At 39.0% G+C, this 18,863-nt stretch overlaps 1 protein-coding gene across 2 annotated transcripts in view; it reads right to left on the reverse strand.

Moving 5' to 3' along the window:
• ZDHHC15 (zinc finger DHHC-type containing 15) overlaps window positions 1-18,863 on the reverse strand; it is a 173,617-nt gene that overhangs the window by 34,940 nt on the left and 119,814 nt on the right. For both annotated transcript variants that reach the window (XM_003268985.4, XM_003268984.4), the window contains one exon: window positions 14,997-15,100. In XM_003268985.4, the coding sequence (XP_003269033.1) occupies window positions 14,997-15,100 (104 nt within the window). The remainder of the gene's footprint in view (window positions 1-14,996; window positions 15,101-18,863) is intronic.

Here is an 18,863-nt window from a genome sequence, read left to right on the forward strand (position 1 = left end):
ATATACCCAGAGGAATATAAAGCATTCTGCCATAAAGACACATGCTGCACACAAATGTTCACTGCAGCACTGTTCACAGTAGCAAAGATGTGGAATCAACCTAAATGCCCATCAATGACAGACTGGATAAAGAAAATGTGGCACCCATACACCATGGAATATTATTAAGTCATAGGAAAGAATGAGATCATGTCTTTTGTGGGAATATGAATTGAGCTGGAGGCTATCATCCTTAGCAAACTAACTGAGGAACAGAAAACCAAATACTGCATGTTCTCACTTATAAGTGGGAGCTAAATGATGAGAACTTATGAACAAAAAGAAGGAAAAAACAGACACTGGTGTCTACTTGAGGGTAGGGGGTGAGAGGAGGAAGAGGAGCAGAAAAGATAACTATTAGGTACTAAGCCTAATACCTGGGTGATGTAATAATATGTACAACAAACCCCCGTGACATGAGTTTACCTATATAAGAAACCTTCACGTGTACCACCAAACCTAAAATAAAAAATAAAAAATAAGAAACAAGACCTAACTATGTTGCCTACAAGAAACCTATTTCACCTATAAAGACACACATAAGTACATAAATGGAAAATCATATTCCATGCAACTGGAAACCAAAAAAGATCAGGAGTAACTTACTTATATCTGATAAAATGAATTACAAATAAAAGATATAAAAAGAGACACAGAAGGTCACTATATAATGATAAAGGGTCAATTCAACAAGATGATATAACAATTGTAAATATCAATGCACTCAACACAGGAGTACTGAAGTATATAAAACAAACATCAATAAATCTAAAAGGAAGAGATAGACTGCAATAAAACAACAGTAGGGCAGTTTAACACCCCATTTTCAGTAAAGGGAGTATCCTCCAGATAGAAAATCAACAAAGATATCAGAATGAAACTACACACTAGACCTAATAGGCCCAAGTGACATTTATGGAACATTTCACACAATTGCTACAGAATATACATTCTTTTCTTCAGCACATAGAACATTCTCTAGAACAGGCCAGATCTTAGGCCACAAAACTAGCATCACCAAATTCTAAAAAGTAGAAATCATATCAATTACATTTTCTTGAGCTTCATTTTCTGTCCTGATTTTTGAAAAGTATTTTTTCTGACCACAATGGATAAAACTAGAAATAAATAAGATGAACCCTGGAACCTGCACAAACACATAGAAATTAAAAAACATGCTCCTGGGCCAATGAGTCAATGAAGAAAATTAAGAAAGAAATTTAAAAATTTCTTGAAACAAATGGAAATGGTAGTACAACATACTAAAATCTATAGGATACAGCAAAGCAGTACTAAAAGGGAAATTTATATAAATGCCTACATCAAAAAAGTAGAAAGACTTGAAAAAAGAACCTAACCATGTACCTTAAGGAACTAGAAAAGCAAGAATGAACCAAACACCAAATTAGTAGAAGGAAAGAAATAATAAATATCAGATCAGAAACAAATAAAATCAATATTTTCCAAAGCAATACAGAAGACCAATGAAACAAAAAGTTGGATTTTTGAAGATAAAATTGACAAAATATTAGCAAGATTAACCAAGGAAAAAAGAGAGAAGACCCAAATAAATAGAATCAGAAGTGAAAATGGGATATTACAGCTGATGCCACAGAAATACAAAGAATCATTAGAGATTATAATGAAAAACTATACACCAACAAATAGGAAAACCTTGAAGAAATGGATAAATTCCTTGACACATACAACCTACCAAGGTTGAACCATGAAGAAACAGAATGCTGAATAAACCAATGAGTAATAAGATTGATGGTGTAAAAAAAAAAGTCTCCCATCAAAAAAAAAAAAAAAAATCTGGGACCTGATGGCGTCACTGCTGAATTCTACCAAATGTTTAAGGAAGAACTAATAACAATTTTACTCAACCTTTCACAAAAATTGAAGAGGTGGGAATACTTCTAAACTCTACAAGGCCAGCATTACCCTGATACCCAAACCAGACAAGGACACAGTGAAAAAAGAAAACTCAGGCCAATATCACTGATGAACACAAAATGTTAAGATCCTCAACAAAATACTAGCAAACTGAACTCAATAACAAATTTAAAACATTAGTCACCACAGTCAAATGAGATTCATCCCAGGGATGCAAGGATGGTTCAACATACACAAATCAATAAATTTGATGCATCACATTGACAGAACCAAGAAAAAAAGCACATGATTATTTCAATAGCTGCTGAACAAGCACTTGATAGAATACAAATTCCCTTTATGATAAAAACCCTTAATGAACTGGGTATAAAAGGAACATACCTCAAATTAATACAGGCCATATATGACAAACCCACAGCTAACATAATACTGAATGGGAAAAATTGAAAGCCGATCCTCTAAGATCTGGAACAAGATGAGGAGGCCCACTTTCACCAATTTTATGCAACATAATACTAGAAATCCCGGCCAAAGTGATCAGATAAGAGAAATAAATAAAGGGGATCCAAATTGTAAAGGAAGAAGCCAAGTTATCCTTGGTTGCAGATGACCTGATATTATATTTAGGAAACCCTAAGAACTCCACCAAAAAACTGTTAGAACTAATAAATGAATTTAGTAAAGTTGCAAGATACAAAATCAACCTACAAAAATCAGTAGAATTTATGCACACAAACAGCAAACAATCTTAAGAAAGAAATCAAGGAAGCAATTCCATTTCAAATAGCTACAAAGTATATAAAATACCTAGGAATTAATTTAAGAAGTGAAAGATCTATAGAAGGATAACTATAAAACATTGATGAAAAAAGTTAAAGAGGATATAAAGGAAAAATGGAAAAGTATTTCATGTGCATGGATTGGAAGAATCAATATTGTTAAAATGTCCATTCTACCCAAAGCAATCTACAGATTCAATGCAATCCCTATCAAAATACCAATGGCATTCTTCACAGAAATGGAAAAAAATAATCCTAAAATGTATGTGGAACAAAAAAAGACCCCAAATAGCCAAAGCAATCCTGAACAAAAAGAACAAAACTGGAGGCACCATACTACCTAATTTCAAAATATACTACAAAGTGGTCAGGCACTGTGGCTCATGCCTGTAATCCCAGCATTTTGGGAGGCTGAGGTGGGCAGATCACTTGAGGCCGGGAGTTTGAGACCAGCCTGGCCAACATGGCAAGACCCTGTCTCTACTAAAAAAGAAAAATTAGACAGGCATTGTGTACACCTATAATCCTAGCTACTCAGGAGCCTGAGGCAGGAGAATTGCTTGAACCTGTGAGGTGGAGATTTCAGTGAGCTGAGATTGTGCCACTGCACTCCAGCCCAGGCAACCAAGGAAGTCCCTGCCAAAAAAAAAAACAAACAAAAAAACACTACAAAGTGGTGGCTCATGCCTGTAATCCCAGCACTTTGGGAGGCTGAGGCAGGCGGATCACGAGATCAGGAGATTGAGACCATCCTGGCTAACATGGTGAAACCCCGTCTCTACTAAAAATACAAAAATTAGCCGGGCGTGATGGCAGGCACCTGGAGTCCCAGTTACTTGGGAGTCTGAGGCAGGAGAATGGCGTGAACCTGGGAGGTGGAGCTTGCAGTGAGCTGAGATTGAGCAACTGTACTCCAGCCTGGGCAACAGAGTGAGACTCCATCTCTAAAACAACAACAACAACAACAACAAAAACACCACAAAGCAATGTTAAGTAAATCAGCATGGTGCATGGTATTGGGATAAAACACACACATAGACCAATGAAAAGAATAAAGAAACCAGGTCTAAGTCTACACATTTACAGCCAACTGATTTTTGACAAAGGTGCCAAGAACATACAATGTAGAAAGAACAGTCTCTTCAGCTAATGGTGCTGCGAAAACTGGACAACCATATACAGAAGAATGAAATTAGACCCATATCTCTCTCTGTCTACAAAAGTCAAATCAAAATGCATTGAAGACTTAAATCTAAAGCCTGAAATTATGAATTGACTAGAAGAAAACTGGGGGGAAATGCTCCAGGACAAGATGTTAAAAGCACAGGCAACCAAAGCAAAAACAGACAATTGGGATTACATAAAGGTAAAAAGCTTCTGCACAGCAAAGAAAACAACCAACAAAGTGAAGAGACAACTCATAGAATGGGAGAAAATATTTGCAAACTATCCATCTGACAAAGGATCTATAACCAGAATATATAAGGAGCTCAAACAACTTAATAGCCAAAAAAGAAAAAAGAAAAAAAAAAGAAAAAGCCAAGTAATCTGATTCTAGAATGGGCAAAATATCTGAATAGATATTTCTCACAAGAAGACATACAAATGGCCAACAGGTATATGAAAAATGCTCAACATCACCAATCTTCAGGGAAATGAAAATCAAACCATTGTGAGATACCATGTAATCCTTGTTAAAACAAGACAGTGAATAATGGATGCTACCAAGCACATGAAAGGGGAACCCTTGCACACTGTTGGTGGAAATGTAAATTAGTACAGTCACTATGGAAAATAGTGCAGAGGTTCCAATAGAAACTAAAAATAGAACTACCATAGGATCCATCAATTCCACTACTGGGTACACATCCAAAAGAAAGGAAATCAGTGTATCAAAGAGATATTTGCACTCCTATGATGTTTACTGCAGCACTATTTATAAGAGCCAAAATATTAGAACCAACGTAAATGTTCCTCAGTGGACTAATGAATAAAGACAATGTGGTATATGTACACGATGGAATATTATTCATCCATAAAAACATTAAAATCCTGTCATTTGCAGCATCATGGATGGAACTGGAGGTCATTATGTTAAGGAAATAAGCCAAGCACACAAAGACAAATATTTCATATTCTTACTGTAGGAGTTACAAAAGTGGATCTCACAAAGATAGAGAGTAGATTGGTTGTTACCAGAGGCCAGGAAGATTAGGGAGGAGAGGAGAATAAAGACAAGTTGATTAATGGGTGTGAGTATACAATTTGATAGGAGAAATAAGACCTTGTGTTTGATAGATAGATCAGTAGGTTGCCCATAGTTAACAATAATCTATTGTACATTTTTTTTTTTTTGAGATGGAGTCTGGCTCTGTCACCTAGGCTGGAGTGCAGTGGCACGATTTTGGTTCATTACAAGCTCTGCCTCTGAGGTTCATGCCATTCTTCTGCCTGCCTCAGCCTCCTGAGTAGCTGAGACTACAGGCTCCCACTGCCATGCCCGGCTAATTTTTTGTATTTTTAGTAGAGACGGGGTTTCACCGTGTTAACCAGGATGGTCTTGATCTCCTGATCTCGTGATCCGCCCACCTCGGCCTCCCAAATTGCTGGGATTACAGGCTCGAGCCACCGCGTCCAGCCTGTACATTTCAATATAGCTAGAAGAGAATAATTTGAATGTTCCTAGCCTAAATAAAAGATAAATATTTAAAGTGATAGATATCCCAATTACCCTGATTTAATCTTTACACATTATGAATGCATAAAAATATCACATGTACTCCTCAAATATATACATCTATTATAAAAATATATATATATATTTTTTTTTCGTTTTTTTTTTATTATACTTTAGGTTTTAGGGTACATGTGCACAATGTGCAGGTTTGTTACATATGTATCCATGTGCCATGTTGATTTCCTGCACCCATTAACTCATCATTTAGCATTAGGTGTATCTCCTAATGCTGTCCCTCCCCCCTCCCCCAACCCCACAACAGTCCCGGAGGGTGATGTTCCCCTTCCTGTGTCCATGAGTTCTCATTGTTCAATTCCCACCTATGAGTGAGAACATGTGGTGTTTCATTTTTTGTCCTTGCAATAGTTTACTGAGAATGATGGTTTCCAGTTTCATCCATGTCCCTACAAAGGACATGAACTCATCATTTTTTATGGCTGCATAGTATTCCATGGTGTATATGTGCCACATTTTCTTAATCCAGTCTATCGTTGTTGGACATTTGGGTTGGTTCCAAGTTTTTGCTATTGTGAATAGTGCCACAATAAACATATATGTGCATCTGTCTTCATAGCAGCATGATTTATAGTCCTTTGGGTATATACCCAGTAATGGGATGGCTGGGTCAAATGGTATTTCTAGTTCGAGATCCCTGAGGAATCGCCACACTGACTTCCACAATGGTTGAATTAGTTTACAGTCCCACCAACAGTGTAAAAGTGTTCCTATTTCTCCACATCCTCTCCAGCACCTGTAGTTTCCTGATTTTTTAATGATGGCCATTCTAACTGGTGTGAGATGGTATCTCACTGTGGTTTTGATTTGCATTTCTCTGATGGCCAGTGATGATGAGCATTTCTTCATGTGTTTTTTGGCTGCATAAATGTCTTCTTTTGAGAAGTGTCTGTTCATGTCCTTTGCCCACTTTTTGATGGGGTTGTTTGTTTTTTTCTTGTAAATTTGTTTGAGTTCATGGTAGATTATGGATATTAGCCCTTTGTCAGATGAGTAGGTTGCAAAAATTTTCTCCCATTTTGTAGGTTGCCTGTTCACTCTGATGGTAGTTTCTTTTGCTGTGCAGAAGCTCTTTAGTTGAATTAGATCACATTTGTCAATTTTGGCTTTTGTTGCTACTGCTTTTGGTGTTTTAGACATGAAGTCCTTGCCCACGCGTATGTCCTGAATGGTATTGCCTCGGTTTTCTTGTAGGATTTTAATGGTTTTAGGTCTAATATTTAAGTCTTTAATCCACCTTGAATTAATTTTTGTATAAGGTGTAAGGAACGGATCCAGTTTCAGCTTTCTACATATGGCTAGCCAGTTTTGCCACCACCATTTATTAAATAGGGAATCCTTTCCCCATTGCTTGTTTTTGTCAGGTTTGTCAAAGATCAGATAGTTGTAGATATGCGGCATCATTTCTGAGGACTCTGTTCTGTTCCATTGATCTATGTCTCTGTTGTGGTACCAGTACCATGCTGTTTTGGTTACTGTAGCCTTGTAGTATAGTTTGAAGTCAGGTAGCGTGATGCCTCCAGCTTTGTTCTTTTGGCTGAGGATTGACTTGGTGATGCGGGCTCTTTTTTGGTTCCATATGAACTTTAAAGTAGTTTTTTCCAATTCTGTGAAGAAAGTCATTGGTAGCTTGATGGGGATGGCATTGAATCTATCAATTACCTTGGGCAGTATGGCCATTTTCACGATATTGATTCTTCCAACCCATGAGCATGGAATGTTTTTCCATTTGTTTGTATCCTCTTTTATTTCATTGAGCAGTGGTTTGTAGTTCTCCTTGAAGAGGTCCTTCACATTCCTTGTAAGTTGGATTCCTAGGTATTTTATTCTCTTTGAAGCAATTGTGAATGGGATTTCACTCATGATTTGGTTCCCTGTTTGTCTGTGATTGGTGTACAAGAATGCTTGTGATTTTTGTACATTGATTTTGTATCCTGAGACTTTGCTGAAGTTGCTAATCAGCTTAAGGAGATTTTGGGCTGAGACAGTGGGGTTTTCTAGATATACAATCATGTCATCTGCAAACAGGGACAATTTGACTTCCTCTTTTCCTAATTGAATACCCTTTATTTCCTTCTCCTGCCTGATTGCTCTGGCCAGAACTTCCAGCACTATGTTGAATAGGAGCGGTGAGAGAGGGCATCCCTGTCTTGTGCCAGTTTTCAGAGGGAATGCTTCCAGTTTTTGCCCATTCAGGATGATATTGGCTGTGGGTTTGTCATAGACAGCTCTTATTATTTTGAGATACGTCCCATCAATACCTAATTTATTGAGAGTTTTTAGCATGAAGGGGTGTTGAATTTTGTCAAAGGCCTTTTCTGCATCTATTGAGATAATCAGGTGGTTTTTGTCTTTGGTTCTGTTTATATGCTGGATTACATTTATTGATTTGCGTATGTTGAACCAGCCTTGCATCCCAGGGATGAAGCGCACTTGATTATGGTGGATAAGCTTTTTGATGTGCTGCTGGATTCGGTTTGCCAGTATTTTATTGAGGATTTTTGCATCAATGTTCATCAAGGATATTGGTCTCAAATTCTCTTTTTTTGTTATGTCTCTGCCAGGCTTTGGTATCAGGACGATGCTGGCTTCACAAAACGTGTTAGGGAGGATTCCCTCTTTTTCTATCAATTGGAATAGTTTCAGAAGGAATGGTACCAGTTCCTCCTTGTACCTCTGGTAGAATTCGGCTGTGAATCCATCAGGTCCTGGACTCTTTTTGGTTGGTAAGCTATTGATTATTGCCACAATTTCAGAACCTGTTTTTGGTCTATTCAGAGATTCAACTTCTTCCTGATTTAGTCTTCGGAGGGTGTATTTGTCGAGGATTTTATCCATTTCTTCTAGATTTTCTAGTTTATTTGCATAGAGGTGTTTGTAGTATTCTGTGATGGTAGATTGTATTTCTGTGGGATTGGTGGTGATATCCCTTTTTTCATTTTTTATTGCATCTATTTGATTCTTCTCTCTTTTCTTCTTTATTAGTCTTGCTAGAGGTCTATCAATTTTGTTGATCTTTTCAAAAAACCAGCTCCTGGATTCATTAATTTTTTGAAGGGTTTTTTGTGTCTCTATTTCCTTCAGTTCTGCTCTGATTTTAGTTATTTCTAGCCTTCTGCTAGCTTTTGAATGTGTTTGCTCTTGCTTTTCTAGTTCTTTTAATTGTGATGTTAGGGTGTCAATTTTGGATCTTTCCTGCTTTCTCTTGTGGGCATTTAGTGCTATACATTTCCCTCTACACACTGCTTTGAATGTGTCCCAGAGATTCTGGTATGTTGTGTCTTTGTTCTCTTTGGTTTCAAAGAACATCTATATTTCTGCCTTCATTTCATTATGTATCCAATAGTCATTCAGGAGCAGGTTGTTCAGTTTCCATGTAGTTGAGCGGTTTTGAGTGAGTTTGTTAATCCTGAGTTCTAGTTTGATTGCACTGTGGTCTGAGAGACAGTTGGTTATAATTTCTGTTCTTTTACATTTGCTGAGGAGAGCTTTACTTCCAACTATGTTGTCAATTTTGGAGTAGGTGTGGTGTGGTGCTGAAAAAAATGTATATTCTGTTGATTTGGGGTGGAGAGTTCTGTAGATGTCTATTAGGTCCACTTTGTGTAGAGCTGAATTCAATTCCTGGATATCCTTGTTAACTTTCTGTCCCGTTGATCTGTCTAATGTTGACAGTGGGGTGTTAAAATCTCCCATTATTATTGTGTGGGAGTTTAAGTCCCTTTGTAGGTCACTCGGGACTTGCTTTATGAATCTGGGTGCTCCTGTGTTGGGTGCATATATATTTAGGATAGTTAGCTCTTCTTGTTGAATTGATACCTTTACCATTATGTAATGGCCTTATTTGTCTCTTTTGATCTTTGTTGGTTTAAAGTCTATTTTATCAGAGACTAGGATTGCAACCCCTGCCTTTTTTTGTTTTCCATTTGCTTGATAGATCTTCCCCCATCCCTTTATTTTGAGTCTATGTGTGTCTCTGCATATGAGATGGGTTTCCTCAATACAGCACACTGATGGGTCCTGATTCCTTATCCAGTTTGCCAGTCTGTGTCTTTTAATTGGAGCATTTAGCCCATTTACATTTAACGTTAATATTGTTATGTGTGAATCTGATCCTGTCATTATGATGTTAGTTGGTTATTTTGCTCGTTAGTTGATGCAGTTTCTTCCTAGCCTCGATGGTCTTTACAATTTGGCACGTTTTTGCAGGGGCTGGTACCGGTTGTTCCTTTCCATGTTTAGTGCTTCCTTCAGGAGCTCTTTTAGGGCAGGCCTGGTGGTGACAAAATCACTCAGCGTTTGCTTGTCTGTAAAGTATTTTATTTCTCCTTCACTTAGGAAGCTTAGTTTGGCTGGATATCAAATTCTGGGTTGAAAATTCTTTTCTTTAAGAATGTTGAATATCGGCCCCCACTCTCTTCTGGCTTGTAGAGTTTCTGCCGAGAGATCAGCTGTTATTCTGATGGGCTTCCCTTTGTGGGTAACCCGACCTTTCTGTCTGGCTGCCCTTAACATTTTTTCCTTCATTTCAACTTTGGTGAACCTGACAATTATATGTCTTGGAGTTGCTCTTCTCGAGGAGTATCTTTGTGGCATTCTCTGTATTTCCTGAATCTGAATGTTGGCCTGCCTTGCTAGATTGGGGAAGTTCTCCTGGATAATATCTTGCAGAGTGTTTTCCAACTTGGTTCCATTCTCCCTGTCATTTTCAGGTACACCAATCAGACGTAGGTATGGTCTTTTCACATAGTCCCAAATTTCTTGGAGGCTTTGTTCATTTCTTTTTATTCTTTTTTCTCCAAACTTCCTTTCTCACTTCATTTCATTCATTTCGTCTTCCATCAGCAATACCCTTTCTTCCAGTTGATTGCATCTGCTACTGAGGCTTCTGCAATCTTTGCAGAAGTAGTTCTCGAAACTTGGCTTTCAGCTCCATCAGCTCCTTTAAGCCCTTCTCTCCATTTGTTATTCTAGTTATCCATTCTTCTAATTATTTTTCAAAGTTTTTAACTTCTTTGCTATTGTTTTGAATTTGCTCCCGTAGCTCAGAGTAGTTTGATCGTCTGAAGCCTTCTTCTCTCAACTCGTCAAAGTCATCCTCCATCCAGCTTTGTTCTGTTGCTGGTGAGGAACTGTGTTCCTTTGGAGGAGAGGTGCTCTGCTTTTTAGAGTTTCCAGCTTTTCTGCTCTGTTTTTTCCCCATCTTTGTGGTTTTATCTGCTTTTGGTCTTTGATGATGGTGATGTACAGATGGGTTTTTGGTGTGGATGTCCTTTCTGTTTGTTAGTTTTGCTTCTACCAGACAGGACCCTCAGCTGCAGGTCTGTTGGAGTTTGCTAGAGGTCCACTCCAGACCCTGTTTGGCTGGGTGTCAGCAGCGGTGGCTGCAGAACAGCGGATTTTCGTGAGACCACAAATTCAGCTGTATGATAGTTCCTCTGGAAGTTTTGTCTCAGAGGAGTACCCGGCCGAGTGAGGTGTCAGTCTGTCCCTACTGGGGGGGTGCCTCCCAGTTAGGCTGCTCAGGGGTGAGGGACCGACTTTAGGAGGCAGTCTGTCCGTTCTCAGATCTCTAGCTGCGTGCTGGGAGAACCACTACTCTCTTCAAAGCTGTCAGTCAGACAGGGACATTTAAGTCTGTGGAGGTTCCTGCTGACTTTTTGTTTGTCTGTGCCCTGCCCCCAGAGGTGGAGCCTACAGAGGCAGGCAGGCCTCCTTGAGCTGTGGTGGGCTCCACCCAGTTCGAGCTTCCTGGCTGCCTTGTTTACCTAAGCAAGCCTGGGCAATGGCGGGCGCCCCTCCCCCAGCCTTGCTGCCGCCTTGCAGCTTGATCTCAGGCTGCTGTGCTAGCAATCAGTGAGACTCCGTGGGCATAGGACCCTCCAAGCCAGGTGCGGGACACAATCTCCTAGTGTGCCATTTTCCAGGCCCGTTGGAAAAGTGCAGTATTTGGGTGGGACTGACCCGATATTCCAGGTGCCGTCTGTTATCCCTTTCTTTGACTAGGAAAGGGAATTCCCTGACCCCTTGCACTTCCCGAGTGAGGCAATGCCTCGCCCTGCTTCGGCTCGCGCACAGTGCACTTCACCGACTGTCCTGCACCCACTGTTTGGCACTCCCTAGTGAGATGAAACTGGTACCTCAAGCAGAAATGCAGAAATCACCCGTCTTCTGTGTCGCTCAGGCTGGAAGCTGGAGACCGGAGCTCTTCCTATTCCAAAAATATTTTTAAAACCACAGTGCAATTTTGAGTTCCTAGATTATTTGTGTTAATAATTTCAGGTAAAATAAGTATGGTTTCCTCATAGTGATACATCCAAAAGTTAAAAAAAAAGAAACAAGAAACTGGAATTTTGAAATCTTAAAAAAATGAAAATGCAACTTACAGAATGAGACAAAATATTTGCAAACTATATCTCTGATAAAGGGTGCATATCCAAAATATATGAAGAACTTGTCCAACTCAATAGCTAAAAAATGAATAAACAGATTAAACAGCAGGTGAAGGACCTGAATAGACATTTCTCAAAAGAAGACTTTCAAATGTCCAACAGGTGTGTGAAAGGATGCTCAGCATCACCAATGTTTATGGAAATGCAGATGAAAACCACCATGAGATATCACCTTCCACCAGTTAGGTCATTCTCAAAAAGTCAAAAGATAACTAACGTTGGTGAGGATGTGGAGAAAAGGGAATCCTTATCTATTGTTGAGGGAATTTGAATTGATATTGCCATTACAGAAAACAGTAGGGGAGGTTCTTCAAAAATTGAAAAATAGAACTACTATATGATCTGGCAATCCCCCTTCTGTGTATATATCCAATAAAATAAAATCAGTACCTCATAGAGATATCTGCACTCCCATGTTTACCACAGCATTATTCACCATAACTAAGCCATGGAAACACAGTCTCGCTCTGTTGCACAGGCTGGAGTGCAGTGGCATGATCTTGGCTCACTGCAAACTCTGCCTCCCATGTTCACGCCATTCTCCTGCCTCAGCCTCCCGAGTATCTGGGACTACAGGTACCTGCCACCACGCCCAGCTATTTTTTTTTTGTATTTTTATTAGAGAAGGGATTTCACCATGTTAGCCAGGATGGTCTTGATCTTCTGACCTTGTGATCTGCCTGCCTCGGCCTCCCAAAGTGCCGAGATTACAGGTGTGAGCCACCGCGCCTGGCCAAATGTTTGTTTTATATTATGCAATGCACAAGTACATTTTTTTTTGAGACGGAGTCTCACTCTGTCGCCCAGGCTAGAGTGCAGTGGCACAATCTCAGCTCACTGCAACCTCCGTCTCCCGGGTTCAAGTGATTCTCCTGTGTCAGCCTCCCGAGTATCTGGGATTACAGGTGTGTGTCATCACACCTGGCTATTTTTTTTTTTTTTACTTTTTTAGTAGAGATGGGGTTTTGCCACGTTGGCCAGGCTGGTCTCAAACTTCTCACTTCAGGTGATCCGCCTGCCTCGGCCTCCCAAAGTGCTGGGATTACAAGCGTGAGCTACAGCACCCGGCCATACAAGTACATTTATACTAAACGAAATGTTATATTTTGGGCTAGGAGTAAAAATTCCACTTGATTCCTAAAAGAAATTAAGTTAAATACACACATGTAATTTCAACTTACAGCATCTTTCCTAGGAATCTAAGTTGTTAAAAATGTAAGAGCTGTTTGTATATGACAGTTATGCACAGAAAATGGGAGCAACTGAAGTTAACATAGAATCAACCTAACAAATAACACAGCATGAGAACTTGCATTAGATACTAGAATGGGTTACAAAGGAGGATTGTGGAGTCTCCTTCAATGAACTTAAAAAAAACCCCTCAGCTATCTAAGATGGCATAGTTGTCTTGCTAAAGCTAAAGGCACCTTACAGTTTATGATTTTATGATTATGTAAGAAGCAGTTGAATGCTTCAGATAACTAAATGGCATGCAATCACAGCACTGTGTCTCATATGTACTTGTCCAAAGGAGAGACCTAGCATTGTAGTGGAAAAAAACTAGGATTTGGAATCAAGATACCTTGACATGTGAGATTAACATCTCTCAATTTTAGTTCCTTAATTATAAAATACGGATGCTATTAATAACACTGCCTATCTAACCTGAAAGTTGTGAGGGTCAAAGGATATGAAGAAAAAGTATGGGAAAGCACTTGGTAAACTATAAAATAACATACTAATTTTTAATGATTGAATATTTTTGAAAAGGTCTGGAATTGGAGACTGCTTCAAAAAATAACCTCTTTATGATGTGATGCTATATCTACATTTAAAGTATTCCACTTGCCAACACAAAGCTCAGATATGAATAGTTTTTCCATTGTGAATTATTTCAAACCAGGTAAAGACCTGATAAGTATTTGGCTTCTATTAGAGTTTGGGTTTAATACCAAAATAAGAGTTGTTATAACTTGTGACTGCTGTAAGTAAAAGTCAGTTCAGAAAGACTGAAGACTGAAGGAAGATAGGTCAAAATATAGTCAATTTTCCAATAGTCAGCAGGAGGAAGTAAGGGAGTTGCCCTTGTAAGTTCTTTGGGATGGGCAATAACTGTTTTCTTTTTTATATATGGATTTGTGGCTGTTTTGTATTCCTTGGGCCTAGTAACATGCTTTTCTCTAAAACTAGATTTCCTGGTAATCAGGGCCTGGATAACCCAATTGGGTAAAAAATTAGAAAGGCTTGCTCTCTACCGCTCCTCCCACTTCAATGCTTTTCCATGTCTTCATTTAGCCTCCTTCACCCCAGGTACAGTTTGTGATAGCTACTATAAGTTCCTACTCAAAATTGCTGCCAGCTACTGCATTATTGGGAACAGTAGCCTAAACTACTTTCTAATGGCTGGTATTAGCAACGTAAGTAAATGTTGGAGACACAAAAGTAGGCACAGCAACAGGTGGAGACAAGGAATAGGGCTGGCAATGGGGATATTATATGAGAACTCAACTTTTAGCTCTTTACAAAATGCCTTAGGATGACCCAGTGACCTGGTAGGAGGAAGTCAAAGCTTATTTTCCTTTGCTCCTCTTCCTTTTAGAAAAGTAGACTACATGCATGTGTAGGCTTGCCCCATTACTGTCTTAGTTTTTAGTGTATTTAAACCATCCTAAAAAGAGAGTGAGTATAGGATTTTAAAGAAAATTTAACGAATGTGAATGAAAGAGGATGGAGAAAGGTGAAATGTTGCCCATTGATTAAACTGAACTCCACATTCAAGCAAAGCACTACAAGTGACTACCCAGCAGGATTGTTTAGAAATCCATATATATCCAGATGTGTATCTGACTGGTGATATAAATCACGGAATCACAAAGCTGGTAAGGAGCCTCCCAAGCTGCAATCTAATCTTATCTAAAGTACCCATGGTTATTAAACAAATTTGGCCATACTTGCTCTCCACCATCCAAAGGACACTTATGATGTTGACATGCTTATAAAATCTTTCTGGACACTATTTACTCACCACATTACATTGGTTGTATTAATGTGGACTTCATAGTCTTTGACCCTACTTACCTTGGTTGTCATCCTCATTGTCTTCCCAGGGTTCTTCATTTGCTAGCAGTGGGTTCTGTGACTCATTCATAGACCTCATAGGGAAGGAGTGTCCATCACCAGGGCTGGTGGGAAAAGAAAGGCAGTGAGCTATTGCAGCTGACATAGACTTTTGTGAAGGTTATAATCCTCTTCAAAACAAGAGGGGGGTTCTTAGGCATATTTAGTCTTATTGTCTAAAGCCATGGTGGAATGGGCTCTTACAATAGCATTATTTAGTTGCTATATTGCTCTTGATTTCCATATCTTATTTGTGTGTCTGCATCAGTGTTAACATCTTGTTTGTAAGCAACTCCATAGTTTGCTTCCCAAAATGCCCAGTATGGCAATATGCACGCACAGCAAGCTTCATACATATCACTTAATGATGATGATACCAATTTATATCCAATTATCTTACTGCTTTGATTCTAAGTTTTCAAGAAAGATGACTAGTCTCTGAAACATCGAATACAGTGGAGATAAGCTGGTGTGAATTGGTGAAAGACAATGCCCGAATGCACTGTTATTTATTTGGTTTGCATGGCAGAAAGGTTATTAGGAACTAGGGGAAAGAGCCAGAGTGAGCCATCTCTAGACTGCAGATTTTCGGGGCAATTATCCACATTTGGGGTCTCGCTTTGTGGCTACCTGTGGTAAGCTAGGGTCAACTCCCTGGTTTAATTTCTGGCTACTAACAGATGGGATGCATTGGAGGGAACTGAGCTGGCCCTGGCTAGAAGAGGATACAGTTTGAACATTTCAGTTTAGGTATCTGAATGCATTCCACACTTGAGTCTGAATGACTTTTGATGTTACCTATGCCTTTTCTCCTGTTCATATATGTGGTAAATTGAAAGTTGACAGATTTTATTGATAGCACTCTAAAGAGAATGTAAGTGTACTGATTATAAATGAATGGGCTTTGATTTTTGGTTTTGTTCTTTATTCCAGAGAAGACTGATTTTACACCTCCCTTTGATGTGGTGAAGATGTGTGGATATTTGTATATGTGAGTATGTGAATAAGGTATAGGTAATATCTAGTAACAGTTATTAATCAATATTACCCACTGACATAGTTTTGCCTTGTGATTTATAGACAGGTTAGTTGGATACACCACATCTCTGAAATACATGAGTCTTTAAAATACTAACTGCTACACAGAAGTATCAAGGCAATCAATCAAGGAGAAATTTTTCCATAATTACCACCCTACCCCCAACAAAGTTTCCTCAACTAAGTCAACATGCATGTATCCCTGTCTAAGGAGGGGACTGAAAAGTGGCTGCAAGAAGGCTACAAGCAAGCTCTGCTCTAGAACTAGTTTAGCTGATGGTGGTTCAATCTGGTTCACAAAGTCATTCAGAGAACACAAGCTTGACTGTTTATTTCTTATCCACTACTTTCCCTGCATAATTGTTGCAGTTCTAAGAATGACCTACAACCTCAAATTAAACTATACTACAAGGCTACAGTAACAAAAATAGCATGGTACTGATACGAAGACAGATATATAGACCAATGGAACAGAACAGAGGCCTCAGAAATAACGTCACACATCTACAACCATCTGACCTTTGACAAACCTGACAAAAACAAGCAATGGGGAAAGGATTCTCCATTTAACAAATGGTGTTGGGAAAACTGGCTAGCCATATACAGAAAGCTGAAACTGGATCCCTTCCTTACACGTTATACAAAAATTAACTCAAGATGGATTAAAGACTTAAATGTAAGACATAAAACCATAAAAACCTTAGAAGAAAACCTAGGCAATACCATTAGGACATAGACATGGGCAAAGACTTCATGAACAGAACATCAAAAGCAATGGCAACAAAAGCCAAAGTTGACAAATGGGATTTGATTATACTAAAGAGTTTCTGCACAGCAAAAGAAACTGTCATTAGAGTGAAGAAGCAACCTATAGAATGGGAGAAAATTTTTGCAATCTATCCATCTGACAAAGGGCTAATATCCAGAATCTACAAATAACTTAAACATATTTACAAGAAAAAAACAAACAACCCCATAAAAAGAAACTACCATCAGACTGAAGAGACAACCTACAGAATGGGAGAAAATTTTTGCAATCTACTCATCTGAAAAAGGGCTGATATCCAGAATCTACAATGAACTCAAACAAATTTACAAGAAAAAAACAAAGAACCCCATCAAAAAGTAGGCAAAGGATATGAACAGACACTTCTCAAAAGAAGACATTTATGCAGCCAAAAGACACATGAAAAAATGCTCATCATCACTGCATCAAAGAAATGCAAATCAAAACCACAGTGAGTACTGTCTCACACCAGTTAGAATGGCGATCATTAAAAAGTCAGGAAACAACAGGTGCTGGAGAAGATGTGGAGAAATAGGAACACTTTTACACTGTTGGTGGGACTGTAAACTAGTTCAACTATTGTGGAAGTCAGTGTGGTGATTCCTCGGGGATCTAGAACTAGAAATACCATTTGCCCCAGCCATCCCATTACTGGGTATATATGCAAAGGATTATAAAACATGCTGCTATAAAGACACATGCACACGTATGTTTATTGCAGCACTATTCACAATAGCAAAGACTTGGAACCAACCCAAATGTCCAACAACGATAGACTGGATTAAGAAAATGTGGCACATATACACCATGGAATACTATGCAGCCATAAAAAATGATGAGTTCACGTCCTTTGTAGGGACATGGATGAAGCTGGAAACCATCATTCTTGGCAAACTATCACAAGGACAAAAAACCAAACACTGCATGTTCTCACTTACAGGTGGGAATTGAACAATGAGAACACATGGATACAGGAAGGGGAACATCACACACTGGGGACTGTTGTGGGGTGGGGGAAGGGGGGAGGGATTGCATTAGGAGATACACCTAATGTTAAATGACGAGTTAATGGGTGCAGCACACCAACATGGCACATGTATACATATGTAGCCAACCTGCACGTTGTGCACATGTACCCTATAGCTTAAAGTATAATAAAAAAAAAGAAAAAACCAAACAATCCCATCAAAAAAGTGGGCAAAGGATATGAACAGATACTTCTCAAAATAAGACATTTATGTGGCCAACAAACATATTTAAAAAAGCTCATTATCACTGGTCATTAGAGAAATGCAAACCAAAACCACAATGAGACACCATCTCATGTCAGTTAGAATGGCAATCATTAAAAAGTCAGGAAACAACAGATGCTGGTGAGGATGTGGAGAAATGGGAACACTTTTACACTGTTGGTGGGACTGTAAACTAGTTCAACCATTGTGGAAGTCAGTGTGGCAATTCCTCAGGGATCTAGAACCAGAAATACCATTTGACCCAGCCATCCCATTACTGGGTATATACCCAAAGGATTATAAATCATGCTGCTATAAAGACACATGCACACATATGTTTATTACGGCACTGTTCACAATAGCAAATACTTGGAACCAACCCAAATGCCCATCAATGATAGACTGGATAAAGAAAATGTGGCACATATACACCATGGAATACTATGCAACCGTCAAAAAATGAGTTCATGTCCTTTACAGGGACATGGATGAAGCTGGAAACCATCATTCTCAGCAAACTAACACAAGAACAGAAAACCAAACACCGCATGTTCTCACTCATAAGTGGGAGTTGATCAATGAGAACACATGGACATAGGGAGGAGAACATCACACACTGGGGACTGTCATGGGGTGGGGAGCTAGGGGAGGGATAGCATTAGGAGAAATACCTAGATGATGGGTTGATATGCAGCAAACCACCATGGCATGTGCATACCTATGTAACAAACCTGCATGTTCTGTACATGTACCCCAGAACTTAAAGTATAA

The sequence above is a fragment of the Nomascus leucogenys genome, chromosome X, assembly GCF_006542625.1.
Source record: "Nomascus leucogenys isolate Asia chromosome X, Asia_NLE_v1, whole genome shotgun sequence".
Taxonomy (NCBI): domain Eukaryota; kingdom Metazoa; phylum Chordata; class Mammalia; order Primates; family Hylobatidae; genus Nomascus; species Nomascus leucogenys.